The 24,694-nt window shown below is 48.5% G+C and overlaps 1 protein-coding gene across 3 annotated transcripts in view; it reads right to left on the bottom strand.

Annotated features, from left to right (window-relative positions):
- The window catches only part of LOC138480861 (synaptotagmin-like protein 2), a 749,121-nt gene that overhangs the window by 74,343 nt on the left and 650,084 nt on the right, over window positions 1–24,694 (bottom strand). For all 3 annotated transcript variants that reach the window (XM_069612635.1, XM_069612634.1, XM_069612636.1), the window contains exons 10-11: window positions 7,812–7,913; window positions 4,887–5,056 (exon numbers count right to left, since the gene is read on the bottom strand). In XM_069612635.1, coding sequence (XP_069468736.1) covers window positions 4,887–5,056; window positions 7,812–7,913 — 272 coding nt within the window. The remainder of the gene's footprint in view (window positions 1–4,886; window positions 5,057–7,811; window positions 7,914–24,694) is intronic.

Below are 24,694 nucleotides of genomic sequence, written 5' to 3'. Positions count from 1 at the left end.
GGTGAGAGAAGGAAGGGAATAGGAAAAGCTCAGTTTCCTTCTAAGACTTACCTGTTGGGTCATTCCCATTTCATTTCGGGTCTTGCTGCTTCCAGGCATTTTCCGGACCCCGGCCCCTATGGGGAAAAAAGACAAAGACATTAGATGAGCGAATGTAAAAACATTACCTGAGCGCTCATCTAGGGCTTACCAGATCTTTACTGGAACTGCACATTTCACTTTGGGTCGGCGCCATATCTCCGGCATTCCGAACCCCGGCCCCTATGGGAAAAGACATCAACATTAGCGCTTTGTTGCAAGAAGTCTCCAAAGGAATCTTCATTCATCACCTGAAAAAGACAATGAACATTATTATTTAAAGCTGAACTTTTGAACTTGCAACAGAACTTTTACAGCGCCTTACCAGTATAATCAAGCTTACCTGAACTCCCATCCAACCTCAATCCAGTGAAGTAACTGGGTTCAACGCGCCCCTGCGTCAGAAGCAGGATGGAGAGCTCGTCCTTTTAGACCCTAAGGTGAGACTTCACGGGGAATCGTGGAAGGGTATCGAGGAGGGTTGGAAGGAAGTGGAAGGCTCGAACATTATTCCCCCAGATTGTAATACTCCCTTTTCACGTACAGGAGGATATTCCTGCGAGCCAGATTAGCCAGAGTTGAGGGGCCCGTCCTATCCATCTTCAGAGCCCTGCGCTTCACCACTGAAGAGGCATCAGCACTCGAAACCAGGCCAGCGCCCCCGTGGGAATCAGGTGAGCGTGACACCAGCGCTTGCAGCAGACACGACCACCTTAGACTACCCACTGGCTGTCTAGGGCACTAACCATCTTCCTGCTTTTGCATTCTGGCAGAATAGCCAACCAGCCCACACTCACTCTCTCCTCCACGATGATCCCGAACATGCTCCTTCCTGAGGTGTCCTGCTCTAATCTCTGCTCGGCTTCCTCCTTGTCTCTTCACCTGCACCTCCTTGATGCTATGCCATTTGCTTATTACACCATTCACCACAGGCTCACTCCTTCTTGACAGAGGTTTCAGTTCTTTCTCTCCCTCTGACTCTCTGGATCCTGTCTTGACAAACACCCACACCACAATCTCCCTTGCATCACATTTTATGCACCAAAGATCGCTCCTGATGTGATTGTTATCACCCTTACCTCACACAGACTTCCCTCCTCCCGCAAAGAAGTGTCTAAAACCCCACCAGCAGGGGCTGTGGTAGGAGTAGCGGTAGGGAAAAGCAGATACCTGTCAATGTGCTCTCTTGACTCTATCTTCTCTCAAAGTAATTCTCCTCCTCCTCCTCTGACTTCTCTATTGACCCCTCTACCTCTGTTCAAACCATTGTTTATTTTAACATTGCGATCGCTCCACTTTCTACTCCTCATCTCCCCTCTTCAATGACTAAGAAGAAATTAGGGCAGAACTCTCTTGCCTCTAATCTTGATAATGCGAAGACCTCTCTCCTGTCTCTACCCACTATTCATGCCTCTTCCATTGACCATGCTTTTTCGGTCTTTCACTATGTATTTCTGACTCCATTTCACCAGCACTATCCGGCTTGCACATTCACACCTTCCCATCCCTGTCCTCAAAATAAACATGCACAACATGACCTACGATGCTGGCACAAATTATGGACTCATTCCCTACTCCTAGCCTCTAAACATTCCCTGAATGACCATACCTCTGCAATGGACTCAGCCAAATCCTCCTTCTTCACATACCTAATCTCCTCCCTTCACAATCACCCCCACAAACCTCCATCTACCCTTCAGTCTTTGGTCACACCTCCCAAGCCAATCTCCATCACCTCCTCCCTTTTTGCTAATGACTTTGCTCACTACTTTTCCTCTAAACTTTGTGACACCCCCACAGCCCTCCTCTTCATCTCTCCTCAATGCTCCTGTCCACCACCTCTCCCCCGACCTATTCTACACTTGATTACTTCTTCCCTACCTCCCCAATTGAATTAGCACCCATCCTTCACAGTACCAACCCATCTTGGGCTCCTATCGACCCTTTTGCTCCCCAAACAGTAAAATACCTAGTCTCATTCACTCGCCCTTATCTCTCAGAGCTTTTAAACCCCTCTCTCTCTCCTCTGAACTCTACCCTGCCCCCTTCAAATCTGCAACTGTCTTACCCCATTTGATGAAACACCCTGCTGACCCAAACATCCCAGCTAACTATAGCCCAATTTCTCTCTTTGACCATTATTCAAATTTCCTGAGTGGCTGGTCTTCGACTGGATCACTAAGTACCTTGAGGATAATGGCCTCAGAGACCCACTTCAATCTGTATTCCATAGTAAACACTCAACTGAGACAGCACTCATGCATGACTCCAACTATCTCTCTAATGCTCCCCTCTCCAAAATCTATTCTATACATTTCTGACGCTTTTGACACTGTCAATCACTCCTCTCTCCTCCTCACTCGCCAGGACTTTGGACTTTGCAAATCTGCTCTTACTTGGATGGCCTCAAACCTGGAAGGTCGATGCTTTAAAATCTCTAAGAACTTGCAAACCGCTGAGCCGTCCCTTTTCCCTGTAAGCATCCCCCAAAGATCAGTCCTTGGATTTCTACTATTCATCCTCTTCACCTCTGCCCTAGAAAGACTTATCTCATCCTTTGGCTTTCTTTATCACCTTTTTGCTGATGACACTCAAATATTGTTCTCCTTTCCCCCTTCACCCCAGCCATCGACAACTAACTGTCTCACTGCCATTCATCACTGGATGTCTCTCCAGTGGCAAATGCTGAACTCTTCAAAAACAGAAGTCATCTTTCTCCCACATTACAATTCCATCCCTCCCCTATCCTATCTCCATCCAGCCTGACCTACTTTCTCCCTCACCCAAGGCTCACAAACTTGAGGGCCTCTTTAACAGAGACTTACAACTGAAAAACGTCATCACTACCACTGCTGCACTCTTGGGGACTTCATTGCTAGAGACCTTCACCTGCAATAAATCATAGCCAGTCAAGTGGCACAGCATGTAGAGCGCTCGCTTTGACATCCGTGCAGAGCCTGCTAACACAGGTTTGAATCCCGGAAGGGCCAAACTCAGCCCTTCATCCTTCCGAGGTCGATAAAGAAGCACCACACACCGTGGGTAATAATAAGCAGCGCTCAGATACCTGAGGGTTCGTAGCGCTATATAAATGCCAAATTATTATTATCACTAGCACTGCCTCTGCTACTCGCATGAACCTCCTCAACATTCACAACATTCATCCTTGTCTTTCTTACTCACCTACAAAAACTCTAATCTCCATTCTTGTGCTCAGCAAACTGGACTACTGCACAACCTTACTCCAGCACAACCTTACTCCTTGGCCGTTTTCTCTATTCCTTCCTCCCTCTAGACAAAGTCCTAAGCTTTTCTACCCACACTCTCTACAACATATCCAGATTCTCCCCTGCTTCTACGGACAAATGCTGGTTGGCTCTCCATGCACAACCGTTCTCTTGTCAAGTCCCCTCTCCTAGTCTACAAAGCTATCAATGGTCTTGTTCCTCATCACCCGCCTCATTGTATCTCAGTTTACTCCACACCTCGTTCCCTCTGTTCCTCCTCTGCACTCAACCTCACCATCCCATACCCTCCCAGTGCCTCATATCGGTTCGGCTCTTTCTCTCTACTTGCCCTGGTCCACTCAAACCCACTGCCCATAACAATCAAAACCAACCCAACTGTGGATCTCTTCAAAGCTTCGACTTAAACTTCATTTACTTGCCACTCTCAGCACTTATGAGCCACTTACCGGCAGCACTTATGAGCTACCTGCAACCCCCCCGACCCCTGGCACTTCTCCCCCACCCTCTCTCCCTCCTTCCTACCTCCCTCCCGCACTTGCCCGATCTGAATGACACAAGGACGAGTAAGATCATTTTTTTTTATCCTCCCCATTTCCTCCCTTCCTTGTCTTGTTGCACCTAGAAACACTTGTACAGGCACGTTGTAATGACTTATCATATCATATCATAAAGCATGAACTGCCCTGGACCTTTTTTCCCACCCTCTAACCTGAGCCCCACCACTTCCTCCAGTGACGCTTAATAATCTAATTTTTCATATTTAATTAGTACTCCTCTTTAGTTTGCAGCACTTGCCCACTGAGGTTCATGCTACCTTTGTATGTCACCTGTTTTCTTATATACATTGTATTTCTGTAGGTTTTGTTGCTGGTATATGTCTTCATTTTGTACACCCTCATAAACTGGCTCACCACTTCCTGTCATCTTTATGCTATTCTACATCCTTTTGAGGAAATTCTTCCGGCATCGGAAATGTGTCATTGCAAGTCATTCAGAAATTCACATCCCTGCTCCTCAAATAAATACAACTACAAGTACAAAGAGTTTCTAGCCTGCAAACTCAACTGTATACCTTCAGGAGGAGAGTAAAAAATAGAACAAACAGGTCAGTCCCCTTTCTGATAGTTGCTCCAAAACGTTATAGACTATAGGGCCGATTCATGGAATTACTTGCACAGTTCAAAGTGACTTTACACACCTGAAAAGTGACTTTGTACTGGTCACACAAATCCTGATTCATGGAACTGTGCAAGCTGTATTTTTGCAGTGCAAAGTCAGTGCATAGTCATTTTTGCAGTACAAAATGACTTTGCACGGGCTTTGCACTGCAAAAGTACACTTTGCACAGTTCCATGAATCAGGGTTTGTGTCATCAGTGCAAAGGCCCTTTTCAGCAGCATAAAGCCAGCCTGATCCGTGCAAAAAGTTCCATGAATCGATCCCTTAGTTGCTGATACACCATCACATGTCATATAACATGCGTTTCTTAAACACAGGGCAGCAGTAGAAGTAAGTGGCTATCATTAGTGACATGACATGTATGAAATGTAATGCACTAACGGGTCTGATCGCGCTTTCTTTTCATCCACCACCGCCAAGTCACAGCACTGGCCGATGTAGATCTGGAACTCTCTGTTCTTCTCGTCGTAGTCCAGAGCAAACTGAGCCATGCCTTGGGCGTCCACGCTGCCGAAATCCCCGCTGTAGACGCTCAGCACACTGTTGCTGATCTGTGGAAGAAGAACATTGTGTTACTTGGGCGAGATGGAGGGCCAGCAGGGAGCCTCGGGGGTCTGCGAGCCATGTACCTCATTACTACCATCATCCAGGCTGTGCACATGCCACCTTGTCCCACAAAGACAACATGGCAGCCAACGGTTGCTGTTATGTGCAACCGGGACGCCTGGACCAACCAGGTAACAGGAGCGGTGACAGATGCCAAAGAGAGCAGTGGCAAAGGCAGCAGGGGGCCTATGTTTGTAAATAGCGTCTAAAGGCGCGGTTTAATGACTAAGCACTGGGACTATTAATCATGAAAATGAGGATACTCCACTGCGTGCAAAATGATTGGCATTAAGTAAGGCATCAGGCAGAGGGGCAGGAGGTAACGACCCGACATGCATCCTGGAGCCCAAGGTTCTAGACATCCACCCCAAAAAAAGGCAACCCAGTCACTTCTCCCATTCTCCGTAAAAGAAGCATCGCCATTATGATGAATGCTAATTTAGGCCAATATCATACATGCTAACATTTTGCCACAGCTGGGAGGGAGATCTTTTATTAGTAGCCCGGCGAGAGCGAAGCAGAATGCAACACGCATTCTGATTGGCTCTCGCCAGGTCCCTACCCGGCCGGGAATCCCTCCGTCGGGATTCCACTGCCTTTGTCCCCGGCGGGGGGCATGGCAGCCCCTCAGCCAATGTGGAGGCTCGAAGCGGGGCCATTCCCGCTCCGAGCCTCCCCGCGGCTGAGAGGCTGCCTTCGCCCCCCTCCGGGGACTCGGGTAATCCCTTCCCTCCCTCCCACCCTCCCCTCCAACTTACCTTCTTGGTCCTACGTCCCCGGCGGCGGACGAGGGAAGCCTCCAGCCGTGTGGAGACTCGGAGCGGGGCCATCCCCGCTCCGCGCCTCCACACAGCTGGAGGCTTCCCTCGTCCCCCGCCGGGGACGCAGGTACTTTTTTTTTTCCCCGTCCCACACCCGCCCTCCCAACCCCACTTACCTTCTTTTTATCCTTTTTCGGGAGCGGACGCGCTGGGAACACTTGTGTTCCCAGCGTCTCCGCTCCCGATGGCCGCCATGGAAGGGGAAAACGGACTTCGTTTTCCCTTTCCATGGCAGCGGCCATTGTCTTTTTTTTTTTCTCCCGAAACGCTGCAGCGCCGAAACGCCACAGCGTTTCGAGACAAAAAAAATAAAGCTTTTAGTGCCCCGGTCATGCAATTTTTGCGGGCCGGGGTACTAAAAGCAATAGAACCCGAGCGTCGGGGGCATTACCATCCCAGGTAATGCCCCGGGGCATTACCTGGGACGGTAATGCCCCCGACGCTCGGGTTCTATTGCTTAAATAGAAATAGGGAGAATTTAATTTTCCCATTAGATGGAATTGGAGTTAGAAATATTTTAGGAGGGAGAAAGTAAAAAATAGCTCAATTTCTAATGGAAAAATCGTGAGTCTCCCACCCACATTGGTGGGGCAGGGGGTGTCATGCATGCTAACGACACAGAGAACATAGCTCTCAATCTTGTGACACCTGGGTGGGTGAAAAGACCCAATTTTGATTTGGCCGGGTGAAAGCTCCTTCACTTATATGGGCGTGTAATGTGATTGGCGGGTGAGAGAGTGGCTTAAGCGTGTGATTTGAGAGGTATGAGGTACTGAGGTTCAATTAAGGTTCATATTTGAGGTGTGCTACATGTCCTGAGAATGATAGACAGCAGGAGCAGGGAGGGGGCAGAATGTGGTAGTTATTTTCCGCAGAGCCAGGTCTACAGATAAACCAGCAGTGAGTTCTGGAGCTCTATACCAAGATAGTGAAGGGATCTACCTCCTTTGATGTTCTTCCTGATTTTAGGATTGTATGTGTGCCTGGGAGGGGTGGTGTCAGTTTCCTGTAGATGGTCCCGTGTAGTGAATGGATTTTGGCATGAAGAATTCAGGGTTTTGGCCATGTGATATGTACAACGTAGGCAGCCTTAAACTTGAGTGCTAAAATGATCAGAAGCCAGTGGGTGGTGTACAATGGTGGAACAATGGTATAATTTTCCTTGCGATGCGGGGGGATTCTAGCTGCAGCATTTTAGATTGCTTTTGCACTGCAGGATTATTATGCTATACAGTACCTCATACATAAACTGTTCCCATAGACGAGATGGGCTTAGATTAAGGTATTAACATCCTCTTATCTGTCAGGAAAGGAGAGGAAGTTGAAGGCATATCTCTGTGGATAAAACAGATTAAAGACTACTGGCAAAATAGCTGTCTTTGATCTGAAGCCAGTATAGACAATTTAGGAGTTTTGTAGGTGCCAAGATGTGACTGGAATCAACAGAGATGTTCTCCCTTGAGCTGTCCAGTCAGTATGCAAAACCCCAGCAGTGTGATCCTGCAGAAATAATTTCCAAATTGTTAGGGAATTAAATCGCAGCCACATTCATTGCCTGGCAAATGGCCAGTGAGGAGGAAGGCAGTGTGAGGGTCAGAAAGCATGGGGAAACCCCAAAAGGGTTTCTGCAGCACATCTTGGAGGCTCAGCTAACCACTACAAGGAAAGTTAAACGCGTTGTGAACTCTGGGTGTTGCCTTTGCACTGGTTTTACGAAGGCAAAAGCACATGATGCATTTTCCCCAGCTGTTTCTCTTTTAAGAAAAATTAGCTTAACATGTCTTAAAAGAAGCCGTTGTAAAGTAGGCCAATATTAAAGGCATATGCCTAATGGACTAAGTGTATAAGGAAAGCATTGCTCAGATTGGATGGGACATACCGAGGACACAGACGCCATGTCTGAAGAGTGGCTCCCACTGCTTTGGGTCTTCCGGTGGCGGGTGAACTGAAAGCTGATCTCAGAAGCAGTGTCAGACTCAGTCTACAGAAAAGATAAAAGGAGGATAATTGAGATGACACACAATAACACAATTCCCGAATTCCTTTTTGTTTCATATAAACATGTACATGTAATAAGGAGAACTGATGACACTGTACTGTCAGTGTAAGAGTACCCAGATCTGGAACCAGTACCCAGTCATTTCACTTCAGCCAAGACCTTGAAACCCATCTCTCAGAAATTCCAACGCAATGTAAGGCCAACTCCAAGAAAATGTACCCATAGGCTTTAATGCAAAATCCACCAACATTTTTAGTTTGGTTTATTAGGTGGCGCTGAAAGCGCTACCGTCAAAGCCGAACTATTGTCATGAACATAAGAGCTTCAAATATCGGCTTTGAATTAAGGTCTGTAATGCTTTTCCAAGAGAGATATATTTGAGGAGGGATACACAGTTGTAATCGCTCCCATTCTCTGCCCTAACCAATGTAGTGCCTATTTGCCAATCCCACCCATTCCTGCCCATCTGTAACTCTTTGATTTTGTGTGAGCTCTTCCATGGAGGCAGCCATCTTGGATGACTGTCTCTACGGAAGCTCTCTGGAAAGAAGCCGCCCATCTTGGAATGGGAAAGATACCATGCATCCTCCAATTAAACAGATACCTTGTTTAAAATAGGTAAAGTAATTAGCATTTTGGGATCTTGTTTTGATTGTACTTAAATATGAAAACAAGTTTGCCAATGGAATTAGATCTGTGCAACTTTGGGAAAAAAACGGTTCTGCCAATTAAACCATGCCATTCTTCATTCATAGAATGAAATCAATTTTACAAATGTGTGCTTTATTTACAAAATGAATCAGCAACTGCCCTATGCTGCTGCTCAGTGATCTGTTAATTTGGTTGGTGCCGAGCTGTAGGAGCATTTATACATTTGACATGCATGCTTACTTCATTTCAGGAACACAATAGGATTCTGGGAACAACGGGCATGTTAGCACACAAGCTGGGTATAGCTAGCAGCTTCGGCTTTGAGTTGGCATCAGGCGTTACGTGGCATTTCACAGGCGGAAACGTGAAACGCAATGCCTTCTGTGCTGCAGTTTCACATTTTATGTGACATTTAATGAGCGCAGGCGGCGCAGCAAAGTCCAGAGGAATGCCTCTGGCTTGAGGCTGAAAGGCTGTGGAGAAGCGAGCGCTAGATTCCTCACCAGCACAGTCAAGCGAGCAGGCTTTTTCATTGACATTTGCTTTGCCAATGTGTGCCATTTCCTCCTCTCAGCGCAAGGACGCAGTGTAAACTTCTTTCTCTCTGAGTGATTGGGATGGAGTTTCACTTCAGAGAGACAGCTTTTGCGTGCCTGAGCTCTAAACAGCACTGACAGTTCTGATGTATGGATGCTGAATGGTGGGATGCATGTGATGGTTGTGGCGTTGGCCCTTTAAGGGCACGCACGCGACGGGGTGACGTTCACTCCGTCGCGTGCGTAGTTAAATAAACGGGGCGTTCCCCGTGACGCGCACAGTCACCGGGGAGTCCACACTTGCGACACCGCTGTCTCCGTGTCTCTGTGTCCAGGGGGGTGGGGGGCTCACGGACGGCGGCATCCGGAGACCGCCAACAGTGGCGACGAGTGCCGGGATCACTTCCTGGAACAGGCGGAGACACTTGCTGGGAGCGTAGATGATCCTACGTGAACGCTCCAGCGAATTCTCACCGCGGAGAAGGAAGCGACACACGCGGCCGGCGGCCATTTTGATGAATAGGCCTCGGAGACTCACAGCCTCATAACGAAGCGTCGGTGAGCCATCCGGACATAATTTTTGGATATTTCAGCGGCGGACAGTCGCTGGAAACAGCACGTGTCAATTTCAGAATGATTCATTGACATTTTCACTGTTTTTCACCGAGTAGATGGGTGAGACTCTATGGGAAGCCTGCTGAATGCACCAGGGGTTTTTCCCCCCTGCTCAATTTTTGGACACTTCATTGTCTGCCTGCTGGCTTGAGTGATACATCTGCGAGGAGCGCGCCTGGTGAGAGGCAGAATTCAATCCATCTCTGGAGGCTGACTGCTGGTGGTGAGTTGCGGCCCCATCAATTATATCTTCTGGGGTGCCTGTGCGCTATCCACCATGAGCCAAGCTGCTGCTGCTGCCGCTGCTGCTGCGCCTCCGCCTGCTCCCCCGCTGAAACCACCTTGGTCCCTACAGCCAATGCCTGAGTTTGATACCTCGGGTGCTCCATCAAGCCTGGGACAGAGGTGGAAGATGAGGATGGATAGGCTTGAGATGTACTTCAGGGCCACGATGGAGACAAGCGACGACAGCAAGCTGGCCACTCTCCTGTACTCTGCTGGCACAGCAGTGCATGAGATATTTCTGTCCCTGCAGCCGGCGGATGGGTCGTTTGCGGCGGCAAAGGATGCACTCCATAATCATTTTCTGCCAATGGCCAACGCAGATTATGAACGTTTTCTCATGGGAACGGCTCGACAGAAGGATGACGAGACTCTGGATGTGTTCTACGGGCGGCTGCGGAGACTGGCCGCGCCATGTGCGTGGAACGACCCTGAAGTCATGATTCGCAACCAACTCATTCAGGGGTGTGTCTCTGGGAAACTGAGGCGCCAGATATTGCGCAAGCCTGGCATCACCCTTCCTCGCATCCTAGAACTGGGAAGGTGCCACGAGGTGCCGGAATTGCGGGCGACCAGAATGGAAGCTGGTGCCCGCCCAGGCAAGGTGGAGGAGGTCTGCGCGGTCGGAAGAGGTCGTGGAGCGAGGCGCCCCATGAACACTCAGAGCCCGCGCCCGCTTGGGACCACTTCCTCGTGCCCAAAGTGTGGGTACGATCTCCCGCACCCAGCTGAATGCTGCCCTGCGACTGGGGTTAAGTGCGGTAGGTGCGGAGGCGCGGACCACTTCGCCAGGATGTGCAGATCTGCAGCTCCCAAGATAGTGCCTAGGGGGCCTGTTCGAGCTGGTTTCTTCCGACCCCAAAGGACGTCCAACGTCGCTCAGGTGGACCAGGGTGACGAAGGGGCGCCTCAGGAAGAGGAGGAGGAGGAAGAGGACGAGGAAAACGTCTTCTTCGTGTCCAGTGTGAGCATGCTGAAATCCCGCTCCAAGAGACAGCCCAGGTGCAACGTGCTCGTCAATGGTGACTCTGTACCAATGCTAGTGGACACCGGTGCGTCCGTGAATGTGATGGCCAGAAAGCACTATGATACCATGCAGGCCCCGCCCACGCTGACCGCACCGAGAGCACGCATATTCGCCTTCGGCGGCGATCAGCCCCTCCCTCTGGACGGCGTATTCGTGGCTGATGTTCAATATGGGGACTCACACATCCGGGCCAGATTCTATGTCACCCCGGTGAGCGACAACACCTTGCTTTGCTGTGCTGCGGCTGAGGCGCTGGGAATTGTCACATTTGCATATTCAGTGTACTTAGATGACATTCAGGTACTCCTGGCCAAACACAGCTCCCTGTTTGAAGGCATTGGACAGCTGGTGGGTGAGCCGGTCCGGCTCCACATCGATGAGTCTATCCAACCAGTGGCGCTGAAGCACCGGCGAGTTCCGTTTCATCTCAGGGATCTGGTGGATCGAGAACTGGACAATCTGGTGGGGCTGGACATTATTGAAAAAGTTGAGGGCCCCACCCCGTGGGTGTCTCCCATTGTCATCGCGCGCAAGCCCAAACAGCCGGATGCGGTGAGGATCTGTGTGGACATGCGACTCCCCAATAAGGCCATAAAGAGGGAGCGACACTTGACCCCTACCATCGATGACATCATAGCAGAACTGCAAGGGGCGAGGTTCTTTTCCAAACTGGACCTGAGAGCAGACTATCATCAGGTGGTCCTGCACCCCGAGTCCCGCTACATCACAACCTTTACCACTCATCGAGGTCTTTACCGATACAAGAGGTTGAGTTTTGGGGTGTCTTCCGCGGCAGAGGTCTTCCAAAACATCATAAGAGGGGCACTAGCGGATTTGGATGGAGTCCTTAATATTAGCGACGACATTTTGGTGTATGCCAGGTCGGAGACGGAGCATCTGGCACGCCTGGCCAAGACCTTTGAACGCCTGCGCTCGCTGGGACTCACCCTGCACAAGGACAAGTGTGAATTTCTGAAAACAACGAATTCTTTGGGTTCGTGTTCAAGGCGGATGGGGTGTCGCCGGACCCCCACAAAGTGAGGGACATAAAGGAGGCGCGTCCGTCAGAGAATGTTGCGGAGGTGAGGAGCTTCTTGGGGATGGTTACTTACTGTGGCCGTTTCATCAGGAATCTGGCGTCCCGTTCAGAGCCGTTGAGATCGCTCACAAAGAAGGACACCACCTGGCAGTGGGGCCCCCTTGAGCAGGCGGATGACATCAGAGGTGCCTTGGCGGCTGACGACACCATGGCGTTCTTCGATCCGAGTCTGCAGACAGAGATCGTTGTGGACGCCAGCCCATATGGACTGGGGGCAGTACTTACACAAGTGGGGAATGACCAGGAGATTCGACCCATAGCATACGCCAGTAAGGCGCTCTCCGACACCGAGCAAAGGTACTCCCAGATTGAGAGGGAAGCCCTGGCGGTGCTGTGGGGTTGCAGACACTTTCGCCTCTACATTCTGGGGCGCCCCGTGACTGTGGTCACGGACCACAAGCCGTTGTTGCCGATCATGGCGGGCTCATCATCCCGTCCACCAGTGAGAATAGAGCGCTGGATGCTCGCCCTGCTCGAGTATGGAGTGTCGTTGACCTATCGTCCAGGGGCTAACAATGCGGCAGACTACCTCTCTCGACACCCAAGAGGGGACTCGCAGGAGTCTGCATCAGCGGAGGAGGCCGACGAACATGTCCGCCTGGTTGTGGAGACGGCCACCCCAAACTCCATGCAGGTGGAAGAGCTCGAGGTTGCATCAAAAGGCGACGAATGTTTCGCCATCCTGAGGGAAGCCATGCAGAGGGGTACCTGGAAGACGGTACTGGAGGCCGTGGAGCGAAGGACATGTGAAGCCAGAGTGGCCCTCGAGCAGTTATGGAGAGTGAGAGAAGAACTGACATTCTCGGAGTCGGGGCTGCTACTGAGGGGTGAGAGGATCGTGGTGCCCCAGGCCAAAATTGCACAGGTCATCACCTTGGTGCACCAGGGTCATCAAGGGGCGCCCAAAACCAAAGCTCGCCTCCGCCAGAAGGTGTGGTTCCCGGAACTCGAGTGGAAGGTGGAAGCATTTGTGGCGTCGTGCGTATGGTGCCAGGCTGCGGCACCGGCCCAGCGGGAACCATCCATTGAAGCAATGCCCAGAGGGACCAGACCATGCGAAGTGGTGCACGCAGACTCCGGGTCCACGTCGAGAGGCACTCACTTCCTAGTTGTGGTGGATGAGTGGTCTCGATACCCGGAGGTCGAGTTCATAGAGTCCGTCGCATTTGAGAACGTGGTGGTGGCGCTGGAGAAGATTTTCGCCACCCATGGCCTGCCCTCTGTGCTGTGCTCCGACAACGGGGCACCATTCCAAGGCGAGAGTTTTGCCTAGCTCATGAGGGAGTATGGCATTCAACACCGGCGGGTAACCTCACTGTGGCCCCGGGCCAACGGGGAGGCGGAGCGCATGATGCACACCCGCAACAAAGTGTTCAGGATCGCCCATGGAAAGGGCGAGTGCTTGCAGAGGGCCCTGTACGTCTTCCTGCGGGGATACCGGACCACACCTCACTCCTCAACGGGGGTGGCCCCGGCGGAGGCTCTCTTCCAAAGATGCCCGAGAGACGTCATACCGGAGGTGGGGGACAGGGACCCTGCCGTCATTGACAATGAACAGGTCGAAGAGGACAGACGAATCAGGACGCAGATGGAAAACATCCGGAGGGGCCTGAGACCCCCGCACATCGCGCCGGGAGATGAGGTTTTGGTGAGAAATCGCCACCCACAAGGAAAGTTGTCCCTCACGTATGAACCCGCTCCTCTAGATGTCGTGGCGGTCAAGGGCTCTATGGTGACAGCCTCTGACGGGACGTCGTCTGTAACAAGGAATGCTTCATTCTTCAGGAGGATCGGCGACCCGAGAGTGGACAGCCCGGACAACCGAGAGGGTGAGGGTGCCTTGGATGAAGGTGGGGGTGAAAGCCCCGCCGTGGACTCTCCGGCTCGAGGCAGACCAGGTCAAGATACACCGGCCAGGGACGTTGGCAGGAGGTACCCCCTGAGAACAGGGCGTGGGAAACCTGCCCGTCTCACAGACTATGTGACGGACTAAGCTGGGGAGGCTGACCGGGGGTAATGGTCAGGCCGTGACAGGTACCCGCGGGGGATCCAGGGTGGCTGTGAATAAATGGGGGTTTTTGGAGTTGACAGAGTTGTGTGCTTTATAAATGTGTGATAGTTAGTCCCTCCTGTTTCCAATTTGTTGTTATGGAAAAGGAGGAGTGTGGCGTTGGCCCTTTAAGGGCACGCACGCGACGGGGTGACGTTCACTCCGTCGCGTGCGTAGTTAAATAAACGGGGCGTTCCCCGTGACGAGCACAGTCACCGGGGAGCCCACACTTGCAACACCGCTGTCTCCGTGTCTCTGTGTCCAGGGGGGTGGGGGGCTCACGGACGGCAGCATCCGGAGACCGCCAACAATGGTGACAAAAGTTGCCTTATCGCCTGCATTCTCTGTGCACTTCAGATTAAATCTCCTGCTCCCTCCCTACACCCCGCACTACGTGTAGCTGACAACAGACAGCTCTTGGCAATTCAATACTTTTTATGACAATTTAGGAAGCGATAGTACTAAGATTGAGTTCATAATATGTCTTTAACGTCCTGACAAACAATTATGGAGTTTAAAGGCTGCTGTTCTATCTACAATATCCAGATGTCCCCACAAACCATTAGAGAGATTTATGAGTGCAGTTCCACGGACAACATACAGATGTCCTCAAATGTGATTATTGAGCCTAAAGGCTGCAATCCCACCAACAACATACAGATGTCCTCACAAGCCATTTGAGGTGGAAGCAGGACAAGAGCTGGACAAAAAGCGCCTAGTATTGCCTTGGTATGACATCAGACACACATGTGGCGGTGGTGGGTGTAAATTCTTCATTGTAATTAGCACTCCTCCCCTTTCCCTTCCTTATTTTTTATTAGTTTGGCCGATAAACTGAAACTATTGTGTTAGAGCACAGATAGGGAGGAATGGCATTTGAGGAGGAACACACAGCCTGCAGGTGTTGTTTGGTAATTTGGCCACCCGTTAACTGCCCATGGCCATGCTAATCCCTATGGCCATCCCCAACCAGTTCCTGCCCCTCCATGCCCAAAACACCTCTTCACAGGAATTCTTTCAGCTCACTTTAATCAAGCCATACCATCAAACTTTGCACTCGAAGTGCCTGCCAGTTTTTTTTCACGCAGCCTTCTGAGCGTTAATGACATAATTGGAGTCGTAAACCTGCTACTGGTGCAATAAAAATGCCTAAACTAGGTCTGCTTTCAGCCACTCGATTTATAAGCACTCTCGCTGTCCTTCACTGAAGTCCTATTAAAACAAGCATTGGCAAAGCCAATAGTTTTGGCTTGTGTATAAGTATTAGGCACACAAAAGCCCAAACTGTTGGCCTTGCCAATGCTTGTTTTTTAAAGGGAGGAAAGAAGCCCAAACAATGTATTAAACATTGTTAAAAGTTAAACAATAATCAGCAAGGGGGAAAGGGCATAAAACTACAGAGATACCTGTAGAAACAAAGATGATCAAAATAGGAAAGTGAAGTAAAGGAGAGGGAGAGGTGAGTAGGAATAAAGTGGAGTAATGTGGTTCTCTTTGTTGTGCATTAAAGAAGGGTAAGGAATCACACAAAAAATAAAAACACACCCTATAATTCGAGGAGCTGTCTTGAGATGAAATGTGCCCAGAAAATGAATTCCAATGAGTCGACTTCCAATAATATGTTTTGGGGAAGGAGACATGATCTTCCTGCACCCCCAAGCTTAGAATAAGGCAAGGGCCGCTGCAATTACTGTGAGAGACCAGGAGTGAGGGGGGGTGCCCTTAAGTCTTCTGCACGATTACATTATTGTATGCTTTATAGGCGCAGCAGACATGTGTTTGTTTGTTTGTTTGTTTTATTATTTTTAATGCGCAGATATACCCAGGGGTATCAGGGCGCAGCATTTACAAGAATATGCGAAGCTTATTTACAAAGTATAAAATGTACATATTGGCAAAGGAAGTATTTACAAGGCATAATAAAGTGAACAGGCAATATATACAGTATATGCAGGAATACAAAGTGGGCACAGGTGGTTGCACAGTATGCGGATAGCATGAAGGGATAGCCTTGGCACTTAGCTATCTTGGTGGTCCTTCAATTTCAGCCAAGACACTACCTTGGAACGGAAATGTCTACTCTAAGGTTGGGAGGCAAGGAGTTCCATAGCTTGGCTACTTTTACCGGGAAGCTGTTACCTCCTATAGTGGCAAGTTTGAAGTTTGGGACAGAGAGGTGGTCTTTGTATGCAGTTCTGAGGGGTCTCGAGGAGGCTTGTCTATGGAATCTGTTAATCAGGTAGATCGGGGCGGCATTGTTAAGAGATTTGTAGGTAAGGGATGCCGTTTTTAGGAGAATTTTGTCTCTAGTGGAGAGCCAGTTGTTCTGTTGGCGAAGTCCCGAGATGTGCTCTCTTCTGGGGAGGCCTAGGGCTGCTCTCAGGGCGTTGTTCTGGAGGGCTTGTAGCTTGCTGTTGGTAGCCTTGGAGGTTCCCAGGTAAAGGGTGTTGCAGTAGTCAAGGCGTGATAGTATAAGGGCTCTAGCGAGTGTGAGGCAGCTAGTGTCTGACAGAAATGGTTTGGCTGAACGGATTAATTTGCACGTGTATGCAGATGAGGATGCCACGGAACTCAGTTGTCTTTTGAAGGAAAGGTTAGAATCCAAGTAGAATCCTAGTGTTTTGACCTCCTGTCCAACTTTGATATTGTTCCCATCTATCATGAAGGAATTGTAGGCCGGGCTGAGTTTCTTTAAGCTGGATGTAGTACCCAGGATGATAAACTCCGTTTTCTCATCATTCAGGCATAGTCAATGAGTGGCCATCCATGCCTGGATGATGATGTACACCCTATTTAGCAAGGCCAAATCCTTACCATAATCTCGAGAAAGCGGAAGGAGGATCTGGGTATCATCTACATAATTAGTGTAGGTGATACCGAGATGATCCAGATCATCGAAAAGGGGCTTGGTAAATATGTTGTACAGTGTGGGGGAGACGCAAGAGCCCTGTGGGACACCACAGGTGATGGGTATAGGGTCTGCTGCAGCAGTGGGAGAGAAGACCCTCATAGTTCTTCCGTTAAGGAATGAGGTGATCCATGTAATGGCCTCGGGAGAGAAGTGTGCTGCTGTGTGGAGGTGTGAGCATAGGACAGAATGGTCGACCAACTCGAAAGCTGCAGATAAATCAAGGAGGAGGAGCAAGGCAACTTGCCCTTTGTCCCTGAGTGTGTCAATATGAGCTTTTAGGTCGATAAGTGCAGTTTCGGTCCCATGTTGAGGGCGGAACCCTGATTGCCTGGATCCTAAGAGGTGGTGTGCTTCCAGGTGCTTTTGTATTTGTACATAGGCGACCTTATCTAGGATTTTTAGTAGGAAGGGAACAGTCGTTATGGGCCGGTAGTTTGTAGGTATGGCTGGGTCAAGAGTGTTTTTTTTTAGTAATTTAGTAATGGAAGTACCCAGGATTGTTTTAGGTTGGTGGGGATGGCGGCATTGATCAGTTTAGTGATGAAGGGTGAAAGGTCACAGGCAGCATCTTTGATGAGCTGTGCTGGGCACAGGTCTCCCTGGCAATTAGAAGGTTTCAAAGACAGGATGATTTTTTCTACGTCGAGAATATTGACTTTAGAGAACTTGAAGCAGGTAGGATCTGTGCACTTATCCGGACTATTGGATGGGAGTTGTCTTTTAGGGCAGCTTTTTTGCTAGAAATTTTGCTTTGCAGGGTCACAATCTTATTTGCTAAGGCATTTTGAATTTCTGAGCACCAATTTTTATCTTTGGTGCAGGTATCAGGGGGCAATATAGGGGTTTCTACTTCTTTGAGTATAGAGAAGAGTTCTTTCATATTAGATTTCGCTTGGGATATGCGAGAGTCAAAGGAGGTTCATTTAGCCAGGTAGATTTCTTTTTTATATAGTGCGGCTAGTTTGGAAAGTTTGAGTTTATTTTCGGCTGAGGGGGATTTTTTCCAGGTAGCTTCGCAGTTTCTTTTTTGCTGCCTTAGGTTTTTGAGGAATGGTGTGTACCATTTGTTAAGGCGCCTTTTTGGTTTACTGGGTCTGAGTTTAAGTGGGGCGATGAGGTCCAGCGAGGTAGCCATGACTTTGTTGTATTCTTCAACCAGGATCTCTGGATCCAAGTTGTTGGGAAGTGTGTTAAGTGTGGGGAGTAAATTCGGGATGAGTCTTTCTGGTGTAATGTTCTTCTTGTTTCTGGTGAGGGTAGGGGGGCCGTGGTGATGGGCGGAGGTGGTGGTCTGTCAGTAGATAACAAAAACAATACCAGGTGGTGGTCGGTCCAGACTAGCGGTGAGATATTTGTGATGTTCGCTAGGCAGTTGTGGTCGGCCACCCAATCAAGAATTCTACCTTTCGAATGGGTGGGTGCCATTCTTCTTTGCGCAAAGCCTAGTTCGGCAAGAGTGGTGACTATAGTGCTGGCTGTTTGGTCTGCCGGGTCATTGTAGCCCATGTTAAAGTCCCCCAGGGTGAGAACTTGAGAAGAGCTTTTGAGATTGCTGGATAGAATGGCGTAGAGGTCTTCATCAAAGGTGCCGATGGGGCCTGGCGGCCGGTAGATCAAATGGATATTGAGGGTTTGGGTATTAGTAAGTGGGACTTTGACTGATAGAGTTTCGCAAGAAAGGACATTGGTGGGAGTTGCTAGTCTCATAGATAGGCTACATTTGTGTATAATGGCGACACCCCCTCCTCTGGAGTTGGGGCGATCTTGCCTCAGGATGGAATAGTTATCTGGGACTGCTAGCATGAGCATGGGGCCTGCTGCAGGGTGTAGCCAAGTCTCGGTAATAGCGAGGAAGTCAAGATCGTCTTTAAGGATCAAGTCTGCTATTTCTGTAGCGTGAGCTACTAAAGAGCTGGCATTGATCAGGGCTCCCTTAATTTTAGCGCTGGCTGTGTTTTTGGTAGTAGTTATATGACGTTTGTCCTGTGTTAATTTGAGAGTGCCCTGACTGGGGAGGTTGTGCAGGGATCTGGGGATGAGGTTTTGTGGTGGATTAGAAGTTTTAGTGTAAGGACTAGATTGAGGCGGCTGCTCTATGGACTTCTGTGAGATGGGCAGTGAGCCGGCGAGAGGCTCGTACATTTTGGCTAGTCTAGCTCTAAGTCCTAAGTTCCTATCTGTGGTAGTACGAGGGAGACTAGTGGGTAGTGACTGAGGGTTCATTATGTCTAAATTAGGTGCCTGGTCGATAAGCATAGTTGCTGAAGGCAAGTTAGTTGAATGTGGAGCCATCTTAGGCTGAATTGCAATGTTTAGGATGATGAGGACGATGTGAGAATAGCAGCCATCTTAGATATTAGCAGCCATACTGTGGCACAAAGCTTAGATGTAGCGCGACAGTCAGCACCCTAGGCCACGAACATGAGCAAAGGAATATGTTGCATCCTAGGCACTGATGAGAAAGGCCAGAACTACACAGATCCATAAACCCTTGATTGTCCTAAAATTTTGCCAAGCCATCGCTCCTTGGGAAGAATGTGACCTGCAAGGTCATAGGAGGAAGGCTGAGTGCCTGTGAACAATACAATTCCATGAGAAGGAGGGCACGGGCCTCTGACCTCCACCAGTTCCAATTCTAGGTTACAGCACTCAAATGTCCTAGCTTTAGGAACCCTGAATTCCAAGGTACCAGCAAACCCCAGGCCACTGATCATAAACCTGTTGGACCCCTGATTGATCTAAAAGATCAGAGAGCATGGCCTTCCTGCATTCACTTCTAGGTCACGTGATTTGTGCTGCAAGGTGCAGGGAGGGATGTAATTATAGCCCAGAACGAGCTTGGAGAGGTGCCGGCTTGTCTGTGAGCAAGTGAAGTGCGTGAGTTAGTATGACCTCGGCTCCCCCCCCCGCCTGTCCCCTGCCTGCTCGTACCAGGTGCACCACCACACAGATAGAGATGTGTTTTTTAGTTTGCGAATAAATTGCTAATTGCATGGCTTGTGACTGATGATGAGTGCAGCATCACCCACGTGAAAGAACATGGACGGACGGGGCTGGGACCAATAGCCTGGAATCCTCTATGGAACAGGCATCCTATTTATAGGGTCTCACCAACCAGCCGCACGGGTCTCTACTGTATGTAATGATGTCACTGGTGATGTTATGTACCTTTATAAGGTGCTGCTCATGGGATTCTGGCAGAAGGTCCTGAGGCAGCAGAGTTCTTTGTTGGCGCTGTTCCCTTTTGTATGGAAGTACACCTGGTTAGGCCTGCAAGAGGTGAATTGGGCCGTTTTCCCTAGTGGGTTGTATTTTTTCTGGTGTGAGCATCCTACAATGTCATAGCTCCAACATCTTTCCAGCCCTAAACGTTTCTTTAACCATTCAATGGTTTCAGGTGTCCAATGTGCTCATTTGTAATTGACAAAAACACAATCTCCCAAAAGGCACTCATTCTGAAAGCTCAACAATATAATGGAGTCATCCGGCCACCCTAAACAAAGAGCCACAAATTAGCAAATGCATTATCATTATTAGGCCTTTGATGAGGTACCATGGAAAACATGGCCAGTCATGGAATTAAACTTAATGTAAAAATGCACTACAATGAATTAGGCTTCTTAGGCCTGCTACATGATACAACCATTTAGCAGAAACAACATTGGCTTGCATCCTGCACTTCTAGACATCTCTTAGTTGTTGAGAGAAGTTGTTTTCATGCAGAGGACTATTATTAGTTGAATAATTGGTATCTGGCCCTCTGACCAAACTTATTTCATTGAAATACATTGAATGAAAAACTTTATAAACTACAAACATAATGCTAGCACATTTCACAAAACAATTACTAACTGTGGTGACATAAATCCAAGCGAAAGTCAAGAATACTCTGTGCTAAACAAAAAAAGGAGGCATATTCACACAAAAATTAACATGATAAAAAAAAATAATGCATAATAGTTAAAAGTGTGTGAAACATGGAGAGCACAGGGACATAAAAGAAAACAGATATTTTAAAAGGGTAAGTAAAAGGAGTTGGTGTGGTGCAAAAATGGGAGTGCAGGGCATAATCAAAGATGTTTTGGGATGTGATGTAAATAAAAAACGAATCATTCCCGAACAGTACACGTTTGAAGCTAATGGTGAAACATGCTGCTTATGGAAATACCACATGTTTTAGCCCTCATTCCAATTATGATTTTCCATTTAGAAACACTTCAATGCCACCTGTTTTTGCGCGAAGGTAATTATCTCGACACAAAAGCCTTAATGGTTGTGCTGTTGCCACGTGCATTAATAAAGCATGCAGTAATACAGCATTTCCTATTTGAGACCTAGGGGACTGCAAAATGGTGAAAAAGCAAGGGGTCTGCATGAGCGTGTTATAATGGTCATTCTGTTTGGCGGTATGCCCAGCGTAATACAGGGACGTCATTTCACCAAAATGCCAGAGGTAACGGAAGTAGCATCACACACCCGATGACATCACAGGAAGTGCTGTCGTATGACCTTTGACCTCGATGCCATCACATGGCATTTAACCCCAGAGTTAACACTTAAAGTGACAGACGGTTTTAATAAAAACACACAAAAGCTTACATTTCATGAAATACCAAACCGGTACTAAAGCACATACAAGAATTCTTTAGATACCAACCACATTTTAAGACTGGAGCTGCCTTAATATGCCCTGGAAGGGCTCATGTTATGAAGGGGATAGACGCAGTAGAACCAACATAAGCCAGCGACACTGCCATGCATTTGCTACTTTAGCCTCCTAGGGCAATTTTAACTGCAGGATGGATTCTACAGCATATTCTGTCACAACTGGACAGCACAGTTAAATCATAGGGCTTTTTTTTATTCCTTCTGCAAAATGTGCAGTAAAACGTGTTTTTTGGACCTTGGGATCGGTACAGCTCCCTTGCGATACCCAGTGTGGGAATATCTGCCCTGTAGCAAAAATATCAGAAGCTGCCACCCATTAATATAAGCAGAGTAAGTGAACATATCTTAAAGTGAAATGTACACGTTTAGATTAAGACAAATGAGTATTTGCTTTCAAATAAAGTAATCAACACTGGGAAAATAACCTGAAAGGATAGAATTTCCAATAATCATGCTGTGAACGTATAAAAGATGCCCACCTTTTAAATCCAACAATTTATTATACAATATTCCAAAGAAAACTAAATCCAAACAGGAGATGTGTGCTTTGATGACACTTCCATGCTCATACTTTCCCTCCTCGCCCCCATGTTTGGCTTTCAGCAATACCCTGTTTTATAAAGAGAACTTGAAACATACTCAAACCATAGTAAAGTACTCAAACAAATATATACCTCCCTATACAATTATGGCATTATCCTACCCCACCAGTCAGACTTAACATAGCCAACCAAAATGCCCAGCATGCGTCATGATTATTGTAAGCAGCCATCCGCAAAAGCACTCTGCTGCCCCCATACGGATGCCCAGACCACCCTTCCATACTGGATTATAGTCAATAATGCTCACTTGCTTGCTGAGTATGGGACTACAAGTCTCAGAATGAACACCGCCACTCACTATAGACGTCTCGCGTCGCTGTCCATGTAAACTAATTCACCCAGAGAAGTTATCCACACTGGCTGTTACGGGTGACCCTCCCAATGTGCATTGCCCCTTTAAGGGGATGTGCTCCTCCCACGTGTGTTGCCCCTTTAAGAGGGCCCATGACTGTGTCATGGCCCAAGTCAATAAAAGGAGCTCCTGCAGGCACGTGAGACAGAGCGGCTGCAGACTCCCAAAGAGGAACGACTGCGTCCGTGTCTCATTATCAATGTAGGCCCCAGGCCTACACGTGGAGGCGCAGGCCTGCACGCCCAGACACTGAGGGACCCGCATGCCAGGATGGCAGCAGAGGTCCCCTCGGTCAGAGGCCTGGCAGGCTGTGACCCCACGCCAGGGTGCCAGGGTGCATGAATTCATGCACTATGCTCACAGACCCCAAAAGGTAGTGTTATGCGCTATATCAAATAAATGTAAATAAAAGAAAACTAATAATACTATTTGTGTGTTTATAATCTTTTTAGCAACCCAGACATGTAATCCTGCATGGGTAGAATGTGGACTGCTTCATTGGAAGGTGTGCAGGGGAGCATTCATTGGATGTTTATCATTATTATTATTGTAATTATTAAGCTTTCTATTGAGCGCGACCTAGCTTCGGGAAGGAACGCAGCGCTTTGCAATCATAGGGGGAAGAACAAGGTTAGAAAAGAGACAAACGAGGGAGTGTGGATCTAACAACGGGAGAGGGAGGGCAATTGTCTGCTTTAAGTAAACAGGGAGGAACCAGTGGGGATCAGATCACTCATCTCAGTATGTGGAGGGAGTGGACGGTGTATGTACCTAGGTGTGTTATGGAGGAGCCATTTCTCGTAGAGGAGGGTCTTGAGCTCCTTTTGTCAGACATGAAAAAGTAGATACCCCTCCATGACAGAGGCAATGTATTTTGTTGGCCGAAGATCAACCGCCTCATATGTTCGGTATTAGTAATACAGACTCATAAGCTTGACTAAAGTGCGTCCATTTTGATGGAATAGGAAATCGCCATTTTGTTGTTAACCTTCGCTTCTTACCTTCTGTTTAAACTGCGTTGCTGTAAGCTTATTCTATTGCACTATTACATTGTTGTTCATGCATAGAGCAAGGCCGTGAGATACTTGTTGAAACATAATGCAGGCGACCCAGACAGTAATGCCCGGTCTCCTCCCTCACAAATCCTTGGAAGTAAACAACAAGGCATTTAATGATTACACAGGTGCCAGCTAGTCTCGCTCATGTGGTAGAAAGGGTAGAAACGAACAATTAAAGGCTTGAATTATGCTCTCCTTTGCGGCCCCCCTTCCCTGAGCCCAGTAGAGCCCTGGACATCGAGTTGACCACTAGCACACGAATAGAACCTAGAAGATAGCCAGGCCTGGAATGTGTCTCTCCCCTGCACGCAGCTTGTTTGCAAGAACAGGAGCAATGTGTTTTGTAAAACAAAGAATTGTGTCAGCTGGCTCGCAAAATTGCAAACTGTTGGTAAATGAATGTCTGAAGGTGTCATACTTGTCACAATTGTCAATTGTCGAACCCAATTCAAAGGAAATACATTATGGGCTTTATTGAATATCTCACCGCTGATTGTTAGATACTCGCTTTGTATATATGTAACTGTAAAATTCTCACTCTCTTGCGTCCCTCAGGGTCTGGAGACACACGTCGCGGGGCTTGAGACCCAGTTGGCCAACTGAGACTATTTGCTTTGCAACAAACCCTAGCTTTTGGGAATACAACCTCGTGTCTGGTGTATCAGTTTGTGTGTGGTGATTGTGCCTTGTTTCCATACGCGAGGGTCCCCTAGGGGCCCCATCACTTCCTGAAGTGTAGAAGTGAGGGGGTGAGGCAGATGTTGATGGGGAGGAGGTTTCAGAGCCTTCAGAGTCTTGGGGTGGAAACAGTGGAGGCCTGTCTTCTGTTGTTTTCCTTCATGCGTCGGCAGAGTTGAAGTCTGCATATGTCCTTCTGGTGGATCGTAGGCCTTTGCAGATGCTGAGTTTCTC

Source organism: Ambystoma mexicanum, chromosome 5p, assembly GCF_040938575.1.
Source record: "Ambystoma mexicanum isolate Mex_15411 chromosome 5p, UKY_AmexF1_1, whole genome shotgun sequence".
In the NCBI taxonomy this organism is placed as follows: domain Eukaryota; kingdom Metazoa; phylum Chordata; class Amphibia; order Caudata; family Ambystomatidae; genus Ambystoma; species Ambystoma mexicanum.
Note: the sequence above shows the minus strand (reverse complement) of the source record. Positions and strands in the feature narration are given on the sequence as shown.